Source organism: Hyla sarda, chromosome 2 (genome assembly GCF_029499605.1).
Source record: "Hyla sarda isolate aHylSar1 chromosome 2, aHylSar1.hap1, whole genome shotgun sequence".
Taxonomy (NCBI): Eukaryota; Metazoa; Chordata; class Amphibia; order Anura; family Hylidae; genus Hyla; species Hyla sarda.
Window position 1 is genome coordinate 158,362,889 of NC_079190.1, and position 15,096 is coordinate 158,377,984.

The following is a 15,096-nucleotide window of genomic DNA, read 5'->3' on the forward strand; positions in this document are numbered from 1 at the left end:
AAAAAGAAAACCTACAATTAAACCACTGTATCATGGTCATCTGCTTACTGTAGGTAATGAGTCACTCCGTTCATACCTACTGCACTGAAAACATATTGTAGGAGCTAATGCAAATAAGAACAACATTTCTCATTATTAAAAATTGTTGTTAGCTCCTTCCCGATACATAGCTATTTGAGGACTTGATTTTTGCAGGCCAAGTTGTACTTTGTAATGGTACAACTCAATTTAGCATATAATACATTGAAATAAAAAATAAAAAAAATACTTAAAGGGGTACTCTGCCCCTAAACATCTTATCCCCTATCCAAAGGCTAGATGATAAGATGTTTGACAAAATAAAACCTATATAAGTAGGGTATCATTTTAACGGCATGGACCTACAGAATAATGATAATGTGTCACCAAAAGTTTTTTTTTTGATTTACTGTGGATTATTGGGTAAAATGACTAATGTCACTGCAAATAAGAATCGGTGGCGCAAAATATAAGCCATAATATGGATTTTTAGGTCGAAAATTGATAGGGGTTATGATTTTTAAACGGTACGGAGGAAAAAACGAAAATGCAAAAACTGAAAAACGCTGAGTCCTTAAGGGGCTAAAAGATTGCTATAAACAGCCCCTGTGGGGACTTAAAAATGTCAAATAAATAGCATTTTCAATTTTTTTTTTTTTTTATCCAAGTTCTTTTTATTGGTATGAGGCATAATAACAACAAGAGCATGAAAGTGCTCAGTAACAATAAAACATAATGGTAGGGAAGGAGGAGAAATAAAAAGAATGGATGGGATAGGGAGGGGAAAACAAAATAAAGGTACACCACATTGAATTGTACAAGGGAACAGTCCCTAATAGAGCAAATTAAGATAAAGGCGAGAAAACACCAATCTTTGCAAGCATGACTGGGTTATACAGGAAGTTAAATCATAATGAAAAGCTGGAAGTCCACTCAATCGCAGTAAACCCAGTTTGGATCAAGAGGAGACACAATAGGTAGAATTAAGCCAATAGTCCCAACATTGAAGGAAGTGAAGTTCTTTGTCATTGCGGTTGGCTATTAGTCTCTCCATGGAACAAGCGAAATTGACTTTAGCCACCAAGGTCGGTATGTCCGGTATGTCCTGAGATTTCCAGAGTGCAGCAATGAGCGTGCGAGCAGAGGTAAGAACATGAAAAACAACAGTGCAGCAATCCGCAGGTAAGTCACGCACCTGGAGAGATAGCAAAGCCATACCTGGGTCTCTTTGTAAAGAGCGATGCAGTATTCCGGAGAGGAGATTGAAAACAGAGTCCCACAATGGGGATATTTTAGGGCAAGTCCACCACAAATGCAGGAAGGTTCCCACTTGATTATCACATCTCCAACATACAGGGTTGACTGAACTGTAAATATGAGATAGGCGTCCTGAAGTGTAGTACCATCTGTATAGCAATTTGCGTGAAGATTCCACATGTGTGGTACATTTTGTGAGCTGCAAGGGGAGCTACTGGGATCTATCAAGTCCCTTTCCCACGCATCATGGAAAGGAAACGTTTCAGGAGCTAAGAGTTGCTGTAGGGCACGATATGACACCGACACTCCACCTCGAGTACCCACATGTGTAGTGAAGTATGCATTATACAATAGGTTACCAGAAGTTGTCGGCCACTTATGATGTGATATGAAATGCCGCAGCTGCAGATATTTGTAAAAGTCGTGTGGTGACACCCTATAGGTAGAATTAATAAGAGAGTATGAAAGCAGAGAACCCTGGTCAGCAATATCTCCCAGACAAGTAATACCCCTATTCATCCAGTCAGAGAAGGAAACATGAGGAAGAAGGAGAGAAAGGACCGAGAGGGGAGTGGAAGAAAAAGAAGTAACAGAGAGCAGGTTAGAGGAAAGAGCAAAGAGCCAGATGTCTAGGCTAGCGGAAATGGTCAGACTATAAGTAGATATGGTGGAGTTAGTAATCGCTACCTTCCATAGTAGATGGTGCAGAGCGGGGACATCAGCGATTGCCGCCTCCATAGAGAGCCACCTAGCATCCAAATCAGATCTCAATCACTGCTGCAACGCAACCAGATGTGCGGCCCTATAATAGTTGAGCAAGTCAGGACAACCCAGACCCCCCATGTTAGTAGGTAGAAAAAGAATCCTAGCTGCCACTCGTTTACCCTGCCATATAAATTTCATTAATTGAGACTGGAGCCTCTTGATAGAGGTGAGAGGGAACTTGTCAGGTAGAGTACGGAATGTGTACAGAATAGAGGGCAAAAGAAACATCTTGGTCACAGCGATACGCCCAAACCAAGAAAGTGAAAAGTTAGAAAACAGTTTGATATCCCGATTAAGTTGGGCAGTTAAAGAGGACAGATTAGAGGATACCAGATTAGAAGAGAAGAGGTCAGAAAAACCCCAAGATATGTGATGCCCTTGGCAGCCCATTTGAAAGGATACGTTCTCGAGAGAGTCTGAATAGCATCCCGCTCTAAATATAAAGGGAGTATAGTAGATTTAGAGATGTTAAGGTTGTATAGACTAGCAGCACCGGAAAGAGCGATGAGGTTGAGAACAGGTTCCAGAGAGAGGAGAGGGTGAGATAATGCGATCAGGACGTCATCAGCAAAGAGTCCAATCTTATGTACCTCCCTGCCCTCCTGAATGCCAGTAATGAGAAGGTCAAATCTAACTCGTTCAGCAAAGGGCTCCATTACGAGGGTGAACAGGACAGGGGACAGAGGGCACCCCTGTCGGGTACCATACGAGATAGTGAAGGGGGACGACAACGCACCCGACGTGAATACCCTGGAGGAGGGTGAGGAGTAAAGGGCCATCAATGCCACCACAACAGAGGGGGGGAAATCAAATTTAGCCAGAACCCCCCTTAAGTAACCCCAATGTACACGGTCGAACGCCTTCTCCGCGTCCAAGGAGAGGAGCAGAGAAGGCGTCTGACCCACATTAGCAGCTGCCAGAACATTCAGGATCCGTCTAGTGCCATCGGAGGCCTGTCGGCCCCTCACAAAGCCCACTTGGTCACCATGTACCAGGGACGGAAGTATTTCGGCTATACGATCCGCCCATAGTTTAGAGTATAATTTGAGGTCTGTGTTTAGGAGAGAAATAGGCTGGAAGTTGGGGGGCTCAGTGGGTGATTTACCGGGCTTGGGAAGAGTTACCATAACGGCTTTCAGCATTTCAGCCAGGTGGGAACCCATCGAAGCAATACTATTAAAAAGTGTTGTAAGGTGGGGGACGAGAAGGGGAGCATGCAACTTGTAAAATTTGTTAATCAAACCGACAGGACCAGGGGATTTAGTGCCTTTCAACGCCCTGATCGCGTCAAGCACCTCAGAGGGCGTAAAGGGGAGAGATAGAGAATCTTTAGCTGCAGGGGAAACAGTAGGAAGCGACACAGAAGCAAGAAAGGAAGATATAGAGTAGGAGTAGGTAAATTAGAAGAGTCAGAGTTGGCAAGATTATACAGAGAGTCGTAGTAAGAGGCAAAGGCAGAGGCAATGCCCTGAGGATCAAAGACCTTCAAACCATCAGGTAAGGTTAGGTAAGCTACACGGCTCCTACTCTCCTGCTTTTTAACCTGTCTGGCAAGCACCTTGCCAGGTTTATTAGAATGCCAATAAGAGTTAAGTCTAAGACGTCTGAGTGCTAAGTCAAACTTGTATATATCTAGTTTGTGTAATTCACTGGTCAGTGTGGAGATGCGGGCTGCTGTGTCAGGTGAGAATTTCAGTTCGTTCTGTCTGTGTAAGTTCGCAAGCTCCAATTGTATTTTCAACCTTTTGAGTCTGGTCTGTCGCCTGTGGTGGGCGCTTTGGCTCAGGATCACTCCTCTAATGGTGGCCTTAAAGGCGAACACACCATAGAGAAATTAGGTACAGAGTCATTAAGTTCAAAGTAGGACGCTATGGCATCCTTCATAGTGACGGAGATGGGGGCATGATCCGACCAGGAGATAGTATGGATGTTAGAGTCAGAAATAGAGTCTAAAAGGTTCCTACTGGCTAGGAAAAAAGCAATTCTAGTATATATTGAGTGAGGGTGAGAAAAAAAGGTGAAATCATGGCTACTAGGGTGTTGTATCCTCCATACGTCAAATAAGGCGTGTCTCGAGAGTGTAGTAAAAATGGGGGAGGGTTCAGGGCAGTGCACAGAGGGCCACAAGGTAGCATTAAAGTCACCCACCACAAGCAGACGAGATGAGGTATTGGAGCTCGCTACTCTGCGCAAAACATGTTTGACAAAGGAATGCTGTTTACTGAGCAATCTTCTCCTTAACATGAAAGAAGTGCACCCTCAAAATTACGTCACGGGAGTTGAATCAGGGATGGATTTCGGCTTTGGTAAGGGGTGCACCCGGTCCAGCAGGAGGTCATGCGGCGATGCCATGGGGAGCAAAGCCGCAAAGAAGTCGGTCACAAACCATTCGAGATACTCCGTTTTGATGTCCTCCGGGACCCCTCTAATCCGGAGGTTGTTCCTCCGGGAGCGGTCCTCCATGTCGGCCAATTTAGCCCTGAGCACGGTTACCTCATCCACCAGAGCATTAACAGAGTCCACTACTGAGTTGTGAGCAGAGGTGAGCTCGCCCATTTTAGTTTCCACGTGAGAGGTGCGAGTTCCAAGCGAGTGCAGCTCTTGTTGAATGCTGGCGACCGCTGAACGGATTTTGTTCCGAATAGTGGAATTGAGGTCTGCGGCCACGGCGAGCAACGCCGCCTCTGTAAGGGCCGGGGAGGCGCTCAAAGACTGGGATCCGGGAAAAGTAGTGGAAAGCTGGGAGATCGTAGAAGGTATGACCGCTGGAGAGACTGGAGGTTGGTGGAGCGGAGAGCTTGTGCCCACCGACCTGGCAGAGGCCGGTGAGGCAGAACCCCCAATAGATATAGCACCTTTAGATGCTGGAGAGCTGCCGTGTGTACGGGAGCCAGGCGCGCTGGTAGCAGGCAGGCCACCGGCGCCATCTTGCGCGTCTGTAGCGGGAAAGAATTGGGTAAGTTTTAACAGACTTTTCTTTCCTTTCTTCATCCGGGCCATGTCGGGCGAGAAGCAGGAACAGATGGCAAAGCTGGGAGGGCCAAGTAGAGCAGGGATTAGCCGGTTAGTGCCGTTGTAGACCCGGAAACAGACGGAGCTCACTGATCAAGCGTCCTCCACCATGCGTGTCCAGGCCCCGCCCCGCATTTTCAATTTTTTTTAAAAGGCCTCTGAAAAATAAAAATAGCACTCGTATTGGTTGTTATATGCAACTGGTCAACTTTTCCTCAGCACAGGTTTTGATAAATCCCCCCATGTGTAAGTTTTACGGTAAAGTGCACTGCATAAAAACTTTTTAAATAAAAAAATTTTTTTTGGGCTGTGCCATACATTTTATGATCAAATGAAAGGTGTAATTACAAAGTAAAATTGGACAAACAAAAAACAAGCCTTCACATGGGTCTGTGAATTAAAAAATAGAATAGGAGAAAACAAGAACCCAAAAATAGAAACAAAAATGGAAATTGGCTGTGTCTTCAAGGCCATTCCGAACACACTTCTGAACACACTTCTGAATTTGGCTCAAAAACTGCAGAGGCAGTTTAAAAAAAATAAAACACCAGAAAAAAACCTGTGTGGAAACCTAGCCTTACTGAAATTCACACCGTTATCTCATTCCACGCTCCTGTACCTGGTGTTGCCTGCTGTACTATCTATACAATGAAATAAACTACATGTCTGATTTCTACATGTCCGGTGAGTGCTACTCTTCTATATCTTCTCTACTTTGTTGAAATTTGCCTATTATCTGCTTTTGGGGCAATACTGACATTAATCCAGTTATAAAATGAAGTAACCCTCCCAGAAGAGTTTAAGAATTTAAACTGTGACCTAAATCCTTCGTGCTTATTTCTCTGAAAGTCTTTCTTATTTAAGAATAATGTCACATGGTTCACAAATACATACTTGGACCACATGTCAGAATACCTCTGACCTGCACATTACAAAAATAAAGTAACAGAGCAACCCATAATAACTATTAACGCTAAAATGATTTACATGTCAACATCACACTTGCAAAAGGGTGGGGCAAAGCTACCAAAGCAGTACTTTCATACGGAGCAGTGAGAGTTATAGCACTTTGTAGCACATGTTCTATGTCTATGCTACGTGGTCAATTGCTTTATCACAGTGAAATGACTACTGAAGAGCTTTGTACTGGATGACCAATCCGAACGGTGAAGGTGACAAAACCCATCAAGTCATCATTTTGTGACAGGTAATATATTACTTTTTATTCTTATTCTTATAAAAGTGCATGTATGATAACCACACATACATGTAATAATATTAGTTTTACATTTGTGTAAATAAGAATCCAAATATAAATACATTACAAACTCCATTTGTTATGGGAATACACTAAAAAATTGTATTGATATTACAGCACCGTATATTTCTTGAGACTGGTTTACCATTTACTTGAGACTGGTATCTTAGTACAGAGATTCTATGGAAATGTAAGCATTTGGAAAGTGAGTATCTACTTTTGTGTCTATATGACTGATATGTACATGTGTACATTGAATAATATAAATATGATTACAATTACGGCACAAACCACGGTGCTAAACATCTTTATATCACTATTAACCCTTAAGTGTAGAAGTGTTAAGGTGGCCATGCACATTAAATAACAGAATTGTCAGGATTGTCTGATATCTATTGTATATAGGGGAGAAAAGGTCAAACATGTTGGATTTCAATATGCAGGATCCTTCTGTGCTTGGGGAGATAAGTAGCCACAAGAGGTGTCTGGTAGTGGATCATTTGCTGAAAATATGTACAAATCTAGAAAACGGTATACCTATTTGTTACCTGTAATTACAAACAAAAACTCCTTGCAGCATGTTTATTTTAGTAAAAAAAAAATCTGGGAGCCCTACATGGACCGAAAAGGCTGAGGACACTGTGTTACACACTACCCTATGGGGGATATTTATCAAAGTTGTCTATGTCCCGCATCAATTTACACCAAACTACAGAGTGTTTGGCTGGTCTATTGTGCGCCTAATTTGTCAAATGGCGCACGGCTCTTGATAAATTCTGTGCACAGACTTCGTGATCTATGCTTTAGACTGTATTTAAACCTGCTCCAACATGGTCTGACATTTCGGCGTACTTTCAGCCAATGCGACTTGTTGCTGAAAAATCGCTTTTGATAAATTCAGCACCAATGCATTTTCCAATGCATTTCAGTCTAAAATAGACTAGAATGCATCATGTTCTAAAAATCCTCTAGACCAAAAGTCGCAGAAAAGTCGCACATATTTAGACAGGAAAAAACAGTCTAAATCCTTTGATAAATATCCCCCTATGTGCCTAATTGGACTAAGAAGAAAAAATATATGGAAACAGTCCTATTAGGTAATGAGAGCAATAGGGATAGAAGTAATAGTAGAAAATTGAGAGTGAGAATTAGATATATTACGTAACAATTTATTGCTTAATTATAAATAACATCCTCTGCAGGGCCCTTGCATCAGATACGACACATAAAATACAGTGAAAATAAAATAGAAAATGGATGGTTGAATCCAAGGTTGTAAAATTTATATTATAAACATATATATATATATATATATATATATATATATATATATATATATATATATAGAAAATGGTTGCAGCACAGCTCAGTCCCAAAACAAGAGTGGGTGCCAGCGTCCAAACCTGATCAGGGCTTCTTTAGATAAAAAATTCCAATGGCGCAGCACTCCAAAAAAAGGTGCATTTTATTCACACATATCTCAATACAGCAACATTTCTGCTCCTATGGAGCAGAAACGTTGCTGTATTGAGATATGTGTGAATAAAATGCACCTTTTTTTGGAGTGCTGCGCCATTGGAATTTACATATATATATATATATATATATATATATATATATATACCGCATGATGACTTTTTTCTAGCTATTGAAAAAGGGGACCTGGTTTCCTGAAACGCATCTAGCATCACTAGCAGTACATTATGATGTACCCCAACTCGAGCTGTACTAAATAACTACAGCACGTTTGGAAATATTGCCTTATTATATCAAAATCAGAGCGTGCACTCCTCGTGGATACCTGCTCCGCACATCCCGCACGCTGAGAACCGTTTTGAGCCAGTGGAACAAGTTTAGATCACAGACGATCCGCTAACCAGGAGTGTACATAGTACCAGCCCCACACAGTATCCCACTTGTGACCTGTGCCATCAGACCCAATCAAGTAAAGTGGGATATTATTAAGGGACCTACAGTGCTGCCAAGCGCTTTGTCTATATACTGTACCTATGATAAAGGGATCTACAGCGCCGCTGAATGCTTCTTCTACATGCTGTACCTGTGATTTTTTTATATTATATCGGCCCCATGCCATCTGGGCCATATGAGTGAAAGAGAAAAAGACATTGGTATCTACAGCACTGTCGAGCGCTTTCACTATTCACCGCGCTCCCTCTCTGTGTAATAGAGAGTGCGATCTTTGTGACATATTGTGTCCCAACAGCCCAGCACTGACTGAGCCATAAAGAACTTGCAGTGGTACAAATTATCTGTACCTACACCTACTGTATCCATCTCACAAGTTACAGTCAAACGAATATACAAATTGTTAGTTCTAGACGGGAGTACAAGATTCCCTGTTCTTCTCACAGAAGCATACTTTCTCACCCGTGATCTTATTGTGCAAAACATTATACTTATATCCACCATGCTCGTTGGGGATCATCTCATATGCTTTATATGTTTTATATGTTTATAATATAAATTTTACAACCTTGGATTCAACCATCCATTCTATATTTTATTTTCACTATATTTTATGTGTCGCATCCAATGCAAGGGCCCTGCAGAGGATGTTATTTTATAATTAAGCAATAAATTGTTATTATCGTATGTTATGTTATTACATATTTGATTTTCACTCAATTTTCAACTATTACTTATCTCTCTATTGCCCCCATTACCTAGTAGGACTGTTTTCATATATTTTTCTTCTTATGTTTAGTTATGTATACCCTTTAAACCCAGTGGTCATACCGTCTTACACTGTACATAGTATATGGTATATTGTATAAATTTACATAAATACACATTTCCTGTCATATTCTTATCACTAACATTTTTACAACTGCGGTAGTAGTTGTTAACGTTATGTAGTTGTAATTCAATGACACAAAATCCAACAGAGAACATGAAATTAGAATTGTTGGACAATGAAAGTACATTTGTTAAAATTGAGATGGAATGTCCACTTCAGTAAGGGAAAAGTGCGCTAACAAGGAGAAAACAGAATTCTGGTGCAATTTGCACCGAAAACTGTCTTACATTTTTGCCACATTTCTTATGTATGTTAGACTCTTTTTAGGCAATTTTCATTCTCACCCCAAAAAGAGGTTTGGCTATGGTAAAAGGGCTTAATATGCAACACCATGACCCTGATTATTAATAATTGTGTGTTGTAACTGTTGGTTGGGTTCTGTGACTCTGTTTTTTGCTTAGTTTTTTAATTTTTTTATTCACAGAGTACAGTTTATTTTATTTTTTTAGTTCATTCAGACTCAAAAAGTGAAACACATTGCTAATTCAGAATTACACTTTGAAAACTGTATAATATAACTTATAAAACAAAATACCTTTTTTTAAATTAGAAAAAATAATAAAGAGCAGAGATTATTTTTACATTAAATAAATAATTACATTTGAAAATAGTTTAAATTCTAAATCATATAAAAAAAATTGCATGTGTAAATGATCCTATATGCAAGACCCATTTAAATAGGTATTTCCACATAAATGCTCTTTTACATCATCTTCTACTTTCTCCTGTGAACTCTATAGTAAATAGGTTGGGGTTTGAAGACTACCTGCAACCATGCCCTTTTTAGCGAGTTCAAGATATTGTGGCTCAAATTCTAGCGCTGAAAATTTTCAGCACAAAACCTGACCAAATTAAGTCAGGAACACTTTTGTATGGCAGCAAGGTGGCTCAGTGCTCTGTGTATTCTGCTGGTGCTGGGGTCATAGGTTCAAGTCTTCCAAAGTCAATGCAATGTAAAGCACTGCAAGATATCTTGATTAGAGACTAAAAGTAGACTATAGTTTAAGGGTATGTTCACAAAAAACACGTATGTAAATAACCTAAAAAAAAAAAACAGCCTGCAACTCAATGTGGATTTTGCACATAATTTTTTAAATACGGACATTTTTGGAAGTTTTGGGGGCTTTTTTCAGGCGTTTTTTTTAAGCTCCCATTGATTTCAAAGTGAGAAGAGCTCTGAAAAAGTAAAGCCTCTTTTTCAACACTTAATTTCAGCATTCTTTTCATGCTTTTTTTCTAAGCATTCCGCATTAAAGTCAATGGGGTTGAAAACTGTGCATTTTCTGAGCATTTTTGAATCACTTTTTAGACATTTTTGGGGCTTTTTGCATGGCAGAATATACCCTTTATCACAAAGAGCATACCCATAACATTTATCACACTGAGAGGCTGTTTTATAAATCTGTCACATTGTCACATTCTTAGACTGGATAGCTTAAAGGGGTTATCCGGCCATGGAGCAGCACCCGCATTCTATTAAACCCTGCATAGAATGTGGGCCCCCCGTGATCAGACATCTTATTCCCTATACTTTGGATAGGGGATAATATGTGTTTGGCTGGATAACACCTTTAAAGGGGTACTTCGGCGCTAAGACATCTTATCCCCTATCCAAAGGATAGGTGATAAGATGCCTGATCGCGGGGGTCCTGCTGCTGGGGACCCTCGTGATCTTGCATGCAGCACCCAGGTTACAATCAGTCCCCGGAACATGTTTGCTCCGGGTCTGATTACTGGCGATCATGGGGGCCTGAGCATTGTGACATCACGGCCCCGCCCCCGTATGAGTCACGCTCTGCCCCCTCAATGCAAGCCTATGGGAGGGACCCCCGCGATCAGGCATCTTATCCCCTATCCTTTGGATAGGGGATAAGATGTCTTAGCACCAGAGTACCCCTTTAAAATTAGATCAACTATCAGTTTGTTTAAACTGTGCCGGAATTATGCACCAGAAATTATGCAAATTCTTGGCACATACGGTCACATATTAAGCCACTTCCCTTTCAATTTAAGCTACTCCTATTAAAGTGATGCTATACTCCTTTTCAGACATAATGAATAAGTGTCTAAAAAGTGTCTAAAAGTGATGCCTAATAATTTTGCCACATTTGCAATAGTAAATCTTGACCGTTGTATATGATCACAATGTACTTTATATTATAAATGGTATAGACTGCTCAATCATCTGTTTTTTTGTCTACAGAATGACAATGAACAATGAATCTGAATATGACTTCAATACCACCTTTATGCCCCTCACCATACCAGCATCAACAAACTGTACAAACCCTAATGTAGACAGATTAATAAAAATATACTTTCTACCCGCAATGTACAGCATCATCTTCATAGTTGGATTTCCAGGAAACATTATTGCAATTTCAGTATATGTTATGAAGATGAGACCATGGAGAACCAGCATCATTATTTTGCTGAACTTGGCCATCACAGATCTCCTACACCTCAGTAGTCTTCCTTTCCTGGTTTACAATTATGCTAATAAAGAGAAGTGGACTCTTGGAGACTTCATGTGCAAGCTCATCCGTATTGTTTTCCATTTCAACCTATATGGCAGCATTCTCTTTCTTACCTGCTTCAGCATCTTCCGCTACTTTGTCATTGTTCATCCAATGAAATTTCATTCCATCCACAAAAGAAGATGGGCAGTCATAGCTTGCTCAGCTGTTTGGATCATCGCCCTTATTGAGGTCCTTCCAATGGTTGTCATGATGAAAGATGTTGAAGATACAGTGGCTTGCATGGACTTTGCAGCATCTTTTAATACATATGATGTACGTTGGTATAATGCATTCCTCACTTCCATGGGATTTGCATTGCCTTTAATAGTTGTGACACTTTCCTATACCTGCATCAACTTCAGCCTAGCAAATGGACCATATACCAATGATATTCATAAGAAAAAGGCTCGTCGCCTTGTGGTGATTCTTTTAGTGGTATTTTATGCTTGTTTTTTACCTTTACACATTTTTAGAGCAATTCGTATTGAAACTCGACTGTATCCAGTAGGCTGTATATATGAGAAACATATCCATGCCACATACATAGCATCTAGACCCATAGCTTCACTCAATACATTTGGCAATTTGTTGCTATATGTTGCTGTTGGGGGAAACTTTCAGCAGGCTATTCAGTCAGTTTATAAATCAAATCCTTATAAACAGCAACCATAAATCTGGTGACTTTTAGGGTAGGGTAACACTTAGTGTAAACGCAATATATTTCACACTGTGCAAAATACACAGCACAGTAAGCAATATGCTGTGTTTTCTCTTATGAGCAGACACATAGGGCTACTGCACTACTGCACACACACACGGCTGCCGTAAATGGCCCTGTGGATCTGTTCATAGGTGAATACGTAGCATTTTTTATGCTGCGCAGTGCGGAATATGGTGCATATACACAACATGTGACCCTACCCTTAGGGCAGGGTCACAAGGGGGCGCATACGCAGCATATTGTACACTGCAGATGTGCCGTCAGATGTTACAAGTGGGACTGCAGGGCAAGCTTGCGGCTGGGTAGCTCTGTGTGTCTGCTTGTAGTGGTGGATTTCCCGTTATAGTAGTCTGCCGCTACAAGTAAACCCACAGAGCTACCTGGACACAGTTGGGTGCTCTCTCTGCAGCCCCTCTTGTGACTGCCGTCAGCGCATCACGTGACCCTGCCCTATACTATAAATGTAATGTTATATATTTATATTTCAAGAATATTAGCAGCCCTAAATATATTCAATACCAGTCACACATCACATATATATATAATTTACAAGGATTTTTTTTACATTAAAGCGGTACTCCACTGAAAACCCTTTTTTTAAATCAACTGGTGCCAGAAAGTCAAACAGATTTGTAAATTACTTCTATTTAAACATCTTAATCCTTCCAGTATTTATCAGCTTCTGTATGTTCCAGAGGAAGTTCTTTTCTTTTTGAGTGTCCTTTCTGTCTGACCACAGTGCTCTCAGCTGACACCTCTGTCCATGTAAGAAACTGTCCAGAGCACAACAGGTTTGCTATGGGGATTTGCTCCTACTATGGACAGTTCCTGACAAGGACAGAGGTGTCAGCAGAGAGCACTGTAGTCAGCACTGTAGTCAGGCTACGCTCGCTTAATTCCCGGCGGGTCCCAGCGGCTGTCAACAGCCACGTACCTGCTGGTAATGGCGGACATCAACGATCGGGCTGATGTCTACAATTAACCCCTCAGGTGCCGTGATCAATACAGATCCCGGCATCTGCGGCAGTGCGGCACTTATAATGGCTGATCTGATCGCCCGCGGCATTGCCGCGGTGATCAGATCAGCCAAGATGGCAGACAGAGGTCCCCTTAACTGCCTCCATCTGTCTCCCAGGGTCTTCTGCACTGATCTGCCTTCAAGCAGACCTGAGTAGAAGATCGCCAATAATACTGATCAGTGCTTTGCCCTATGTATAACACTGAACAGTATTAGCAATCTAATGATTGCTATAAATAGTCCCCTATGGTTAAAAAAAAGTGTAAAATAAATGTAAAAAAAAGTGGGGGAAAAAGTGAAAAAATTTTGAAAAGCCGCTCCCCCAATAAAGTTTTAAATTACGCCTTTTCCCCATATTATTACACAAAAGTGTAACAATAAATAATAAAAATATTTGGTATCTTTGTAACATATTTGGTATCGCGTAAACTATAAAAATATTTGATATCGCGAACTATAAAAATATAATGTAAATGATCCCCTATGGCGAACAGCATAAACGTAAAAAAAAATATAAGTCAGAAATTTCAGCTTTTTTGTCACATCAAACTGCAAAACAATTTAATAAAAAGCGATCAAAGTACCAAAACAAACTACGGATCATGGCACAAAATATGAGCCCTCACACATCAATGAATATGGAAAATTAAGAAAGTTAGAGGTGGTCAAAATAGGGCAATTTTAAACATACTGATTTTGTAAAAAAAAAAAAAAGTTTTAGATTTTTTTTAAAGCAGTACAATAATAGAAATGTATGTAGCCATAGCTATCGTTTTAATCATATTGACCCAGAGAATAAAAAAAAATTAATTTTTACCGTAAAGTGCGAAAACGAAACCCCCAAATTTGCTAAATTATGATTTACGTTAAAATTTCCTTACACAAAAAATTATTGTTTGAGTTTACCATACATTTTAGGGTAAAATGAATGATGTCATTACACAGTACAACGGGTCATGCAAAAAACAAGCCCTCATAAGGATCTGGGAATGGAAATATAAAATAGTTATGAATTTTAGAAGGCGAGGAGGAAAAAACTTAAACGCTAAAATAAAATTAGCTGTGTCCTTGAGAGTCCTTAAGGGGTTAAATTAAAATTCAGGGCATACTATGTTCTATTTGATATTATCCATAAAAGCAAAAATATACAATGATAACCCCTACGGTTGCCACGTACAAATCTACTGTGCAATTTTTAAATTTTTCATGCATATTTTATTGTAAAAATGGCTGGAAAATTGCTATGGATTTGCAAAATGAATGTGCTTTGTGTAAGTCTATGTGATTGTCTGTACACACAGGTCCTTATTTACTAAGAGTGTTGTGTAGGTTTCTTTGTTGGTTTTAATTCCCTACAATTTATTTTCCACAGTATTTAATAGGTTTCCCTCCATTTTCCACTTTCCCTACATTTTCCTTTTTTTACACATGCTCTGATCTGACTGGTTTTCCTCAGCTGAAATACACCACAATTTATGTGGAAACCTTAGTAAATCTGTTGGGTTTTTGTGAAAATTTTGGGAACACGACCCTTTTTGGAGACCACGCCCCATTTTCCCGGCGACCACACCCCTTTTCGGGTTTTCTTAGCAAAATGGAGAGTTAGTCAGGGTTTTTTCAATTCTTACGCAAATTCTGGCGCAAAATCTGGCACAATATCTGGCGCAGACAGACTCTGGTGCATGTTGGGTTTGCAATAATAAATGAGGG

The 15,096-nt window shown here is 40.2% G+C and overlaps 1 protein-coding gene across 2 annotated transcripts; it reads left to right on the forward strand.

Moving 5' to 3' along the window:
- Positions 1–5,724: 5,724 nt before the first annotated feature.
- Positions 5,725–13,711, forward strand: OXGR1 (oxoglutarate receptor 1). Of its 2 annotated transcripts, XM_056560489.1 has the most exons (3): positions 5,725–6,259; positions 6,428–6,515; positions 11,332–13,711. In XM_056560489.1, the coding sequence occupies exon 3, from the start codon at positions 11,333–11,335 to the stop codon at positions 12,317–12,319; it is 987 nt and encodes a 328-aa protein (XP_056416464.1). In that variant the 5' UTR covers positions 5,725–6,259; positions 6,428–6,515; position 11,332; the 3' UTR covers positions 12,320–13,711. The 2 variants fall into 2 exon arrangements, with proteins under 2 accessions (XP_056416464.1, XP_056416463.1); XM_056560488.1 differs by having other exon boundaries at positions 5,725–6,500.
- The last annotated feature ends 1,385 nt before the right edge of the window (positions 13,712–15,096 follow it).